The sequence below is a fragment of the Lycorma delicatula genome, chromosome 13 (assembly GCF_047948215.1).
Source record: "Lycorma delicatula isolate Av1 chromosome 13, ASM4794821v1, whole genome shotgun sequence".
NCBI classification, from domain to species: Eukaryota; Metazoa; Arthropoda; class Insecta; order Hemiptera; family Fulgoridae; genus Lycorma; species Lycorma delicatula.
In genome coordinates, this window is record NC_134467.1 from 17,228,275 (window position 1) to 17,241,648 (window position 13,374).

At 30.1% G+C, this 13,374-nt stretch overlaps 1 protein-coding gene across 1 annotated transcript in view; it reads left to right on the plus strand.

The window, feature by feature from the left end:
- Fbxl4 (F box and leucine-rich-repeat gene 4) overlaps positions 1 to 12,955 on the plus strand; it is a 37,733-nt gene extending 24,778 nt beyond the window's left edge. The window contains exons 9-12 of the mRNA XM_075381449.1: positions 337 to 498; positions 1,242 to 1,407; positions 4,299 to 4,490; positions 10,917 to 12,955. Of these exons, the coding sequence (XP_075237564.1) occupies positions 337 to 498; positions 1,242 to 1,407; positions 4,299 to 4,490; positions 10,917 to 11,085 (689 nt within the window). The 3' untranslated portion in view covers positions 11,086 to 12,955. The remainder of the gene's footprint in view (positions 1 to 336; positions 499 to 1,241; positions 1,408 to 4,298; positions 4,491 to 10,916) is intronic.
- The last annotated feature ends 419 nt before the right edge of the window (positions 12,956 to 13,374 follow it).

Consider the following 13,374-nt stretch of genomic DNA (forward strand, 5'->3'; position numbering starts at 1 on the left):
TTGTAATTTAGTTTCTTTTTCAGGTTTCTATAAAGTGTGAATACTTTAATTGCTATTTATCGGTATTATTCTCACAACCATAAGGATAATGAGCAGTGCGATGGTTCAGTGGGTGGAGCTCTCCGGTTAGACAGGAATGGCATAGTGAGCTCTGTGGATCTGGTTTAGGCTCCATTCCCCCAAGGAAGGAGCCACAGAGTTGGCTTCAGGGTTTGCCTGGGCCCCAAGGGTCCAGGTTGGCGAGTTCCTTTAAAAGCTCGAATTGGGATGCTGGTTATTCTTGTTAGGTTTGTAAAATTATTCCGCTAATTGATTATTTTATTTTGTTCATTACAGAATTGACATTAAGGAACTGTTCAAAAATAAAGACAGAAGGTTTTGAATCTTTAGCGTCGCTAGATAATTTGGAGAGATTAGACTTATACAGAACTGCCATTGAGTCTGCACCTTTAGTTAAAATATTAACAGCATCACCGCATTTGAAGCATATTAATCTTGGTATGTGTTGATTAAAAATTATTAACATCTAAAAACATATAATGTATAGAATAGTTTTTTTTATTAGTGGTAGAAAGTTAACTGTATTAAGTTCATATAGACTTGAAAATTAATATTTTTTGCCTGGAAGGAGTATTTTCTTCTATATTTGGCCAAGGTTTTGTATTTTTAATTTAACAACTGGTTTATGGTTACTTCTCTTAAGGTTGAAAGTAAAAAATAATGTGTAATAGGATCAACACTTAGAAAAGCTATTCAAATCATTAAATTTTTTAGTTTTATTGGTATAATTGAACAGATATATTAAAAAAACTTTAAAAAAAATTGTTATATTAAAAAAATTTTATATAGCTAAAAGCCTTTAGAATCTGTTAACCCTATTTGTGGCAATGATTTGTTGTAGAATTGGCATGTGTGTTTTGAGGGACATATCAATCAAGCTTTTTTTTTTAATTACAGGAAATTCTGTTTTTATCTTGCATAGAAAATGTTGTGCAAATAAAATGTAAAATTTAAAATTCTATTTGTATATTAATAATTACATAATATGGTAAATGTAAAAATAATCAGCTAACAATCATACAGCTGCTTTAAGTGGATTAATCACTTACGAGCATTGTTTACATACTTGCCCAAGAGGTGTGGGTATGTGACTTGCTGAATTAACCTTCTACTTGATGTAAATTTAATTATTTGTTTTATTATTTCTCTTTTTGAAAATGATTATCTTTTTTTTATTTAAGGATCATGTGTTAGAGTTTCAAGTATGGATGAGGTGGCGCATGCATTAGGCACTTATAATCGTGAATTACGTACCGTTGATTTTTGGAAAACGTACAGTTTAACTCCGGTCGGTGTACGTGCTTTAAGTCAATGTTCACAACTTGAAGAAGTTGATTTTGGATGGTGGTAAGTAAATTTTAAAATAATTTATGTTTGAGATTGTCTCTGTAAATGTATAATTTACATTAGGATAATTTACGGGTATTGTATAAAGGATTACTTTATATATGAGTGGTGAGCAAGTGTAGTAAGTTGGATTACATATATTTTTACTAAAACTATTGGTGTAAGAAATTTATATATCATTATTTTAAAGAAAACAATCAGCAAATAATATAATACAAGTAGAATGTGCTTTTAAATGAATATAAAAATAAAACAATATAAAATACATATTGTTATTAATAAAATCATATGTAATTAGCTTACCATCACACCTGTATAAATAATTAATTTGATTTAATTATTATTACGTAAAATTATACATTCAGTATATAACTTTATTAGTACATATTCAGTGAATATTGTTTGATAATCAATCAAATTGATCGTATTATTTTAAAAATGTTTTTAACTTGAGAAATGCAGCATGCATGTGTATAAAGTTATGGTGTCTTTTTAAATTGCTATCACTGTAAAAAAAAAATTATTAAAAGACAAACAACACTAAATTAAACAGATATGTATTGTAAATTGTATTTCTTATGAACTGTTAGGTAGGACAGTATGCTCATGCAAGTAAGGATGTATATGTTGGACTTATTTGAACATGTTTGATGAATGGTTCCTGTAAATCATCAGAATTAAGAACTCTGGGTATATTTCAATGCTGTTGACAAATTTGTGTGAAAAATTATAATAAGCTGATGTGTTGGATTGGTAACCCATCTTCATCTTTCATTCATACAGTTGTGGGTTTGATTCCTGGTCATTTATTACTATTTTTTTACAGGTTATAAATTTCCATATTTCATTTTCTTTAGTAGAATGTAGTTATCCAACTACAAAAAATTCTGCCCAATCCCAGAAATAAAAATAGGAAAATATATTATGAGAAATACTATGAGGGCTGTCCGGAAAGTAACTTAGGTTTTTTACATCTTTAAACTATTTTTCTATGTAGTTGAGGGATTTGCCATATCTTTGGATATGATAAGTTTTGTATTCTTTCATCAAACATTTTTGCTAACTGGTTTTCATCACTGATACCTTTCTGGAGCCCTTCGCTGCGATCAAAGTGCTTAGTTGCCTGTGACTTTTTCACGTGGCGAAAAAAATTGTAATCACCCTTTGGCAGAGCTGGTTGTACATCCAAATTTTCCTAAAATTTCTTCGGTACAATGAGCTGTGTGCGGAAAGGTACTGTCATGGCTGAAGAAAATCCCAAAAGTCAATGTACTGCGTCGCCGGTTTTGGATTGCTCTCTGTAGATTTTTTTCGATTTTCATGATATACTTGTGCATATATTGTAGCACCACGCTCCATGACTAACAAAAGTTACCTTTTCTGTTCCAGAAAATTGTAACTGTCATCACTGTAACACTATCATACTGACAGTGTTTTCTGACATTTTCACAGCATTTTTTTTTGGAGACTGCGGGCCCCACTCTGTAGATTGTTATTTTGTTATGACATTTTCACGTACAATATCCAGGTTTCATCACCTACATGATCAAGTAGTGTGTCCCATCTTCTGTGTCATAGGCCTCAAGAAAAGTCAAAATATATACTGTATCCTACAATTTTGTTGTTCTGAAAGAAGTTTTGGAACCTGTTGATCACAAAATGTATGGCGTTTGTCACAATTTCACACAAAAAGCTACATGAAATTTTCATTAACTGGAATAAAAGCTTTGTAATGGTAAAACATCAATTAATGCGAATCTTTTCATCAACTTTTGGTCAGAAAGAACACTAGGCTGGCCACCTTGTTTTTCATTGTGAACATTTGGATAGCCATTTTTAAACATTATACACCAATGCCTCACTGCACGTTCACTCATTTCTTTCCCTTAAACATCATATAGTTCCGGATAAATTTCAATGGATTTGTAGTTTTGCCAAAAGAAATCTCACTTCACAACTGGCAGGAATTTCTGTAGCAGCACACATTTTAAACAATTGTAAAAAAACAACAAGGTGCATCACAATCCTTTGTTTAGTGCAGCTTGATGCGTACTTAGTTGAGCTAGCAACGACCACTTAGATGACACCACTGCTTCGTGAACAACAGGGAATCATAAGTTATTTTCTGAGTAGTCCTTATATTAGAATTTTTAGAAAAAAAAAACAATCTTTTAATCCCCACCCTAAAAAGATTTTTATAAATTATATTAGTATTACTGTTTTAACTTGTTGACTTAAAATTTTCTTTATTACTTTTCTGTAAATGATGTATGCTTATTCTAATGAGAGCAGAGTTTTTTAACATTGCCAGAGGGTAAGGGGGGGGTAGTACTCGTCATTCCAGTATTAAAATTTAATGTTTCATATTTTATAATTTTTGGCTGTTTCAATCGGTCATCTTGAAATTTAAAAATAATGCTTTTCTCAAAAAAATAAACCATTACCGATCAAGGTGAGGTTGTTAAAACTTACTTGACTTACACAAATCACTTCATCGACAATAAGTGACATTTATTCTCTTTTCATTTAGCACACCAAATACATCAATGTGTAAGTGATACTCAGCCCTATGCATTATATCTTTATTTTGTTTAATATGGAACCACCTCTTTAATGAACGTCGTTTTTCACTTGGAGAAAGCAGCTCTTGATTAAATGTCAATTATATATTAGATACTTTCTAATAAAAATAGTGTAAAGCAGTAGATGACAAATAGTTTAAGCAACAAATTCATTGTATGATTGATTTAGTCGGTAAAAAACAAGAATAACTTATTCTTATTTCAGTTATTTAATTTCTGTAATCCCTTTCAAAGTAGAAACTGTTTTTTGTTTCATTTTAATACATTAGTAATTTTACTATATTTAATTAATTAATTTTTTTTTTACAGTCTTGGTGTAAGTATACCTGGTGATTGTATGACAGCTCTTGCGAAAGGTTGTCCAAAGTTAAAAAAGTTATTTATGGCAGCTTTACGTGGGATTATGGATCGTGATTTACATCCATTTGTTACCCATTGTCCTCATTTACAGCAGCTTGATCTTTTAGGAGTACGTTCAATAACTGCTGATATTTGCCTTAGGTCAGTTAAAATAAAATATTTTAACTAATTATTAGATTAATAATCAGTAATATAAGTAATCTATAAGTCTTTTTAAAAGTTTTTTTTTAATGTATTTATTACAGATTTGTTGGACGAGGAAGATTTGTTTGATAGAGACAAATCTTTTTGTTGGCCCACCTTTTCTGTCAGCATTTCCATTTTTCAAACAACTGCTAAAATAATTTGCAATTGCAATCTTTGAAACAGATTTTCTTATTTAAACTAAAAAAAAATTGTAACAGTAAGTTTGAGAGAACATGTAAAGAATGAGAAAGCACAGTAATTTTGTTTTAATGCAGAAAACATTAATCAACTAATTGTGTACTGTTGTATTGCCTTTGTGGAGAAACCGCAATTAATGATCTTTTCATCAGTTTTCTGAAACATTATCATATTACCGTTTTCCTCCAACAATAATGTCATTGTTCATTTTATGCAAAAGTGAGTCAAAAATCACTTTTCCTGCACGGGGATTTAAATTCTGCATCTGGAGGTAAGTTTTGGTTTTTGCAGTTTGTAATAATCAGCTGATACTATAATAATTGTTTGTTCAGTTCATTTTTGTGTAAACGGTAACGCATTTAATCACACAAGATAAGAATTGAGTTTTTGTACTAAAGTGTTGGTAGAAAAATAATAAGGATACTACTGCTGTCCATGAAGAATTCAATTTGTAATATCCTAATTCTTAACTATCGCCTCCATGGACATACAGCATGTCAACATTTGTTTAGCTGAACATAAAATTTAAAAATACTGAAGGATTGGAGAAACTCTATGATCAGGTAAGCCTAAAACTATTTGGACTCAGTAAAAAACATTTGTGGAGATGTTAGTAAAGGGCCATCGAATATCAATTGAAAAATCTTCCATTTGGCTGGAAATACCCAGAAAAAGTTTGAAGAAATTTATTGTTCATTGTGAATCAAATTTTAATTTGTTTATCTCGTTAACAAGTTGATAAATTGTGTTTCAAATTAAATAGCCTAATTATCTGATGAAAATCGTTGTATAATTATGGGAATTTTCAGTCTATCTGGAATTGATGTTTGGTATGGGATTACTGGGGGAAAAAAATGTTAGGCCTTCATTTCTTCAAAGAAGTGTAACAGCATATTTATATTTTGAGGTGTTGTTATACCTGAGCTATTAAATAACCATTTGGTTTACATCATCCAAGTTAATCCTTTGTTTGGCAGCAAGCAGATTTTTTTTTCTTCATCAGAGGAGGGGGAAGCTCTCCCAGCTGCTGTTTGTCCATACAGATGGCAAGCATCAAGCTCTCGCTGACTAAAACCCTTCCCCTTCATACAACTGCCCTGATTCCTGCCTTTTGGCTTTATTCAGAGAATTCTGTACACTTACGGGACTTCTTGAGTGGGTTGGAGTCCTGGACTCAACAAAAACAGTTTCAACATTAACACCTTGTGTTCCAACCATATCCTCGTAATTTCAACCATCCTGTTGGTTTTGGCCATGAGTGTATCAGGTGACCAGTCTGCAATCACTAACTCTACATTGTCCGTGATAGCAACCAGCATGACTCCTAGCCATTTTGATCTAAGAACTCCGTCAAAGATGATGTTCTATAGTAGCAGGCCAAGCATGGAGCCTTGTGGAACACCCCTCTCCAACAAAAACTCCATCTTCCATTGCAGGGGCCCATCTTCTGTTGCCACAGAGATTTTCCTGTCTGGAAGTTAGGCTTGTAAAATTCTTCTAAGGTATGGGAAGGCATTCAATTTCTGGTTGTTTTAACCTGTTGAAGGGATTCTTGACATCCAGGAACACAATCATAGTTATCTTCCTTGTGTGCTGGGTGCTACAGATCGCCTTCTAGCAGCAAGCAGATTACTTTCTCATATTGCTCTTCAAGCTAGACTATCCCAATTAAACATTCCTGAGTGGATAGGACTCTAGACAGTTATTAAATGGCTACGTTCATGTAATTTGACATCTTGCGATTTTTCTTACTAGGGAATTAAAACAAAGAATGTTCTTCAGGTTCAATGATGTGCAAAAGTTCAATCAACGGTCACTGTCAGAAGCGCTTTCTCATATGATGCCTCTTCAAGTTTCATTATCAATGAAGCATCGCTCTAATGTTATTATAAAATCTTCCAGTACAATATGTTCTTTAGTTATTTATTTTATGTATTAAAAAAAAAAAAATCATTTGAGCACCTTTTGCCAAATCTTAATTTTCATCACTTCCAAAGTCATTTTCTAGAATTTCTAAAAGATCTAATACTTGAAAATATAGATAAAGCAATTTTAAAATATAAACAAATAAATCATTCATCACTATACAAATATCTGAATCAGAAAAACTGGATTTGCATGATCAGGCAAGCATTGGTTTTCGTTAAAGTGTTGTGTTGGGATGGAATGGGTTTGTGAATTGGTAAATTAAATGTTCCTGGTTCTTTCTAAGGTTGTACAGGACAGTACTCAATTTGTAAATTTGTCTTATGTATGAGTTTTATACTTTATAAAGATCTCATTACATTTTTGAGAATTGTAAGTAATTTTTACTTTCCTGGCTATAGCTCTATTGCTGCTGTTGCAGCAGCATTACTATAAAAGCAAAGCACAGTGATCGATCAAAATCTTTGGTGTTAGGGTTTTTGTATTTAATAGTTAAAAGAAGAGACAGACTTATAGGCCATATCTTAAGGTATCCTGCAATAGTTGCTTTGATATTGGAGGGACAGGTAGAAGGGCAGGCAATGTTTGGAATATGTAAAACAAATTGTTAGGGATGTAGGGGGTATACAAACTTGAAACGACTGGCACTAGATAGAGAATCTTGGAGAGCTGCAACAAATCAGTCAAATAACTGAAGAAAAAAAATGATTTCAAACAAGTCTTTGAATTTTTTATAATTTCTGAAACTATTTGCTTTCAAGTTGTAATTGATATTACAAATGTTAATGGTAGCTGTTAAGCAAGGGGATCGATTAAATGGGTACCTAATCTTTTAACTAAGGATTTTGATTTTTTTCTATTATATTTTTAATACTGTATTTAAGGTAAAAAAATCATTTGATCAAGGATATCAAATCATTGTAAAACTTTTTAATGATCTTTTACAGAATTTTACTCAAAATTTTATGGTAATATAGTCATATTTAATAACTGTATGACATATTTGAAATAAAATTCTATACCAAGGGCCAGAAAATTTATGCAACCTTTGTTGGATTTTTAAATATATTTTATTTTTCGGTGTTCATAAATTTCTTCTGAAATATGATAAAATTATTTAAAAATCAATTTTTCCATGATAATTTTTCTCTCCCTTGACAAAACTTCAAATTTTAAGTAAATTTCATAAGAAAGTTACCTATTGTAATGGGTGCCAGGATTCGAATTCCAAAAAATTTCAACATGTCTTCACATGTCCCATCCCCAGACCCCAAAACTACCATCAGTTCAAAAGTTTATATTTACATTTATATATATATATATATATATATTTCAATTTCTTGTGGCCATAATTTTGCACTAATCACTTCCAAATTGATACATAAAATATAACATCCCAAAATCTTAGTCAAGTTTGTTAATGGGCAAAATCAGACCATAGGTGTGGTGATGGGGGGGATTTTTCAAAAAACAAAATATCGGTATATAGTTTTCTTATTAAGTAAAATATTGAATTCGTTTGTATAATATTTAAGTTTCTACTATTCTTTGGATACGGGCCTAAAACTTATCTAAGTAAAGTTTTTTGAAGTCACCAACCATTGGTCCAGGGGGTGGAAAAAATAGGTTTTGAAGACAAGAAAAATCATACCTCCCTCAATAGGCACAGTATCGAATCGGTTTAAAGTGGTCTTTAGTCCTCTAAACATTACCTAAATCTTCTGTCTGAAACAATTTTTGATATGACCAAAATGGCAAGGGATTACCAAAATGTTGCTGGTATTGTAAGAAGGTGGGGTTTGTCATATGCTAAACATGAGAAACGTTTTTTCACGTGCAACCTACCTGCATTGTATACGAATTAAAAATAATTTTACTTGTTGAATTTTGTTTTAAAAAGATTCTCTAAATTTATTTCAATAAATTTTTAATAAAAAAAATGCTCAGATTACAGAAAATAAATGAAGTTCAATGACTACATAGGTCTTTTCTATCTGCTGTGTGATCTGCCACACATATTTATGTGATTTTTTTTCGGGTCGTCCCAGCTGTGCCGGACAAGTTACATAATCATTTTTTTTTTAAAGAAGCTAAAAAGAAAAACATTTTTTCTCATTTTGGGGGCTCCCACACTCAAGGTGAAAAAGCATTCGAGTAAAATTAATTTTTAAGTAAATAACCTCTAAATGGTTATAATAAATTAAAAAAAAGAATGTTTTAAAATTACTTAAAGAATACAAAAATATAGCCATAATTCTAAATAAACAAAGTTGCAGTTTCTGGGAATGGGGTGAAAATTTGTGGCTAATTAATTTTTTTTTTTAAAGAATTACTGAAGTTTTTAAGGCTATCCAAAAATCAAGATTATTACATTTTAAATGTAACTGGTAAATTTGCATTTAAAATTTGAACTAGCTTGATGGTAATTAGTGAGATGGATTTAAATTTAAAAACAAATTTTTAACACCCAAATTATCCCCACTCCTTTTTCCAATTAAAAAAAATATTATTACTTTCTTTTTTTCTGAAGGTAGTAACTGTATTAAGTTTGAAGAGAATTGGTTAATGGGGTCAAGAGTTATAAGACCAATCAGGGGCCAACATTCATACACTGCTATTTTCACAAATTATTTACAATTTATTTAAATCTATTTTTTGTTAATTTTTAAAAAATTATATTCTTAAGGTACAAAACTTAGAAAGAAATCAATTTTTTTACTTTAATTTTTGACCGATTATAGCTATTATAGTACTCCATTATAGCTATTACAGCAGCATATATTGCTGTAGTTGGGAACGTAAATAATTATCATAATAAATATGTTAATATACAGGGTTATCATAAAAGAATGGTGCGGTTTCAGTAATTCATTGGAAAATTGTAGGGCAATTTCTAGATGTTATATTGGTATCCCTGAAAGCCTCCAACCCAAAGGTGTGTTTATCAGCAGTTGTAACCACAACGTCAGTTCTTGTATTGTTGTTGCGGTGAGTTTAGTGAGTTACTATGTTCTTGGATAAAGACAAAGCAAAGTGTGTTTATTGATGGCCGAATTAAAATCCGTAATTTTAGTTCAACGTGCGTTTCGACATGAATTCGGAAGAGATCCACCGCACAAAAATAACATAACATGTCGGTTCAAACGATTTGAAGAAACTGGATAGGTTAAGAAACAGAAATAAACCGTCAGACCAAGTGTACCAGATGAAACGGTTGAACTAATTAGACGATCGGCAATTAGAAGTCCTGGGAAGTCCATCCCCTGTCAAAGCGTCGAATTAGGTATTCCAAAATCAACAGTTCACAAAGTTTTACATAAAAAACTGAAATTAGACACTTATAAAATCCAGATACTACAGGAATTGAAACCCGATGATGGTGTAAAATGTTACGATTTCGCTGTTGAAATGTCGGACAGAATAAGTGAAAACAAATCATTTTTAGACGATATAATTTTTACAGACGAAGCTACATTCCATGTGAACAGATGCGTTAATAGACACAATTCAGGAATATGAGGCTCTGAAAACCCATATGCAATTATTGAGATACAACGCGATTCGCCTAAAGTTAATGTTTGGTGTGGTGTGATGAAAAATCATGTAATAGGGCCTTTCTTCTTTGCTGAAAAAACAATTAATGGAGTTGCGTATCTCGACATGTTAACCGATTATTGCTTTCCTCAGCCGGATGAACTCGAAAACATTCATCGACTTCATTTCCAACAAGACGGTGTTACCCCGCACTTCAATGCATTGGTCACGGATGCTTTGAATGAAAAATTTGGAGATCGATGGATAGGTCGGCAAGGACCCATACTTTGGCCTCCAAGGAGTCCAGACCTGACACCTTGCGATTTTTTCTTGTGGGGGTACATCAAAAGCGTTGTTTATACACAAAAAATTTGCGACCTAAACCGCTTAAAAAACAGGATTAATAAAGCAATGACAACCATTAACGAAGAAATGTTAACTCATGTTTGGAGAGAAGTTGAGTATCGTTTGGACATTTGTCGAGCGACTAAGGGCGCACATATTGAAATTTATTAATTATGTAAAAAAAATTTTGAGACGACAAATTTGAAAAATAAAAAACATAAACTGTAAGTAATTCTGTTTTAATTTAAACCATGTTCAAAACCGCACCATTCTTTTATGCTAACCCTGTATATAAAAATAAATTTTTAAAAATGTTTTTTTTTTATAAGAATAATTTGATTAAACGTAATTAATATTTATACTTATTTAATTTTACAGGTTCTTAAACAGTTGTAAAGATTTACGTCTGTTGGATTTAAGTTTTTGTGACCTAATACAAGAATCAGAAGTATTAGTATGGCGTAAGCAGTTCCCGCAAGTTAGTATTAAACGCAGTTTTCAATATGAAGGAGCTTCTGTTGGTTGTAATTTTCCAAATCATTATTGATTTAATTAATGAGTGATATTGCATTTTAATTTATAATTATGTATATTTGTTTAATTACATATATTATTTATTATAATGTAAAACGAAATGTAGTTATATAATATATATAAAAAAAAGAAGTTATATTGTATAAATTATAATCAAGAAGTTGTTTTTTAGGCCTAATTATTATAAACAAAAAAAAAATATATTTTTTGTAGATTTATTTTTATTTATTTTTTTAAGATTTATTGTAGAAGTTGTATTATTATTTAAGAATTGTGATATTGTTTGGTATGTTGTGTATATATATATATTATTTTGTTTTTTTACTGGTAGTTCATGATATCCCATGTTAATTCTCATTTTGTAAGAAGTTTAATATAATGTATATACTTAACCCCAGAAGCAGAAGTAATAAAATTCTATACTGCATAGTTTATTTATTGAACTTTGTTGAGGATTTTTTCTTTTCTTTTTTAACTGTGTTTGTTGTTTTGTATACGTACATTATTTTAAAGTTAATTTTTTTACTTTTTTTATTTTGTTTATTATTGTATTATGTAATATCAACCTTAAAAGAATTGAGAATGTTAAAAGATGAAAAGTGAAAATAAATAAATTTGGTTTTGGTATCTAATTGAAGAGTTATTACTAGATTAATTAAAAAAAAGAAGTGTAAATATTATAAGTGCGTATTTTTATTGTTTACCCAATTAAAGTATCAAATTAATTGAGTTCATAAAAATTAGTTATGTGGAGACTTATTAGAAAAATAAATAATTATGTAATAATATGGAATTAAAGACTTAAAGAAGCATCTTGTGAAGTGTTGTTTGCAGAGCACTTTTGATTTCATGATTCCACTTCAGATTGTTTCTGCTTACAGAGTTAAGGGATCATTTTTTTTTTGTTTAATTTCTAATTATTTTAAAGATTTTAACTTGTGGTGTCGTAGAGTGTGTGTCATGTAATATGCATTTAATTTGTGGTGTGTGCACACACATGCATGCATCTGTCTATGAGAAAAATCTACCAGTATTTATTCTCTAAATAAAATGTTTACTTTTTTTCTAGTTTGAAGTTATGAATCTTACTCTTTTAGGGATCGAACTGATTGGTTTAGTTTTGTAAAATACTTTCAAATATCTTTCAATTCTGGGGATTAATAAATACGGTTTTTCTTAGTGAAGGTTGAGCCTTTTATTTTTGAAGATGGCTTTTTAAGAATATTAAGGAAAAACAGTATTATATTAAAATAGCAAATATTTTTTCAGATCAGTGTAAAATTGTTATTTCATATTGCGCTGCTCCTATTATCAGGTAATAATGTTCTAATCTCTCAAGTAATTGTGATCAAGATAGATGTACATTACCTGGAGCAACTTTTGGTGAGTTTGTTTATCCTGTTTTATGATATTTCTGCCATTTTTTCTTACTTACTCTTCCATCCATTGGTTTTTGTATTCCTTCTTAAGATGTACCATTTAAAAACAGTTTTTTTGTTGTTTAATCTGTTAAAAACAGTATGTTGAATTTCCATCTTCCCTTACAGAAATTTATTTTTTGAATTTAATATTTTAAATTTTAATTTAATATTTTTAAAAATGTATTATTTTCTAATAAATGCTGATTTCTATTTTAAGATGTAGACATACACATAAACAAACGCATGTTTAGATAGTTCGTAACTTTTACTCTTTTCTCAAAAGAGAATTGGTCCTATAAATTTACTGCAACCGAGTCCACACCAAACTTACATTTATGTAAAATCTCTTTGATAAATTTCTCATTTAATTATAATTTCTGAATTCAACAGTTATACATACAACTATTGACATTACTGTTGTCTCATTTATGAAAATAGTTCATTTTGTTTAGGATAAAGTTTAAAAAAAAAAATTAATACATTTGGGATGGTCATCTGATTTAAGTATTAATTTCATTTGTATTATGTATGCATATAAATCGTAATTTATTTCATATAAACTTATGTATAAATACATTTAACAGTAAAAAAAGCTAATTAGTAATTGATGTTGTCAAACTCTTAATGAAAAACTGTTAATAAACCATAGTATTCAATATATTTTATTTTCCATAGAACATGTTATGCAATTATAGTTGAAATGCTACATTGGCAATATTATGTAATTTCAACATATTATTTTCTCTTATTCAATCAATTAAAAAGAAGATTTTTTTGTGTGCTAATGGGGGCTGACTAGGGACAACATAAATAACATTTTTGATGACTTTTTTTTCCTTTTCCATAGGTCTTCATTCTTTAAGACTCAGATGTTTTCCTTT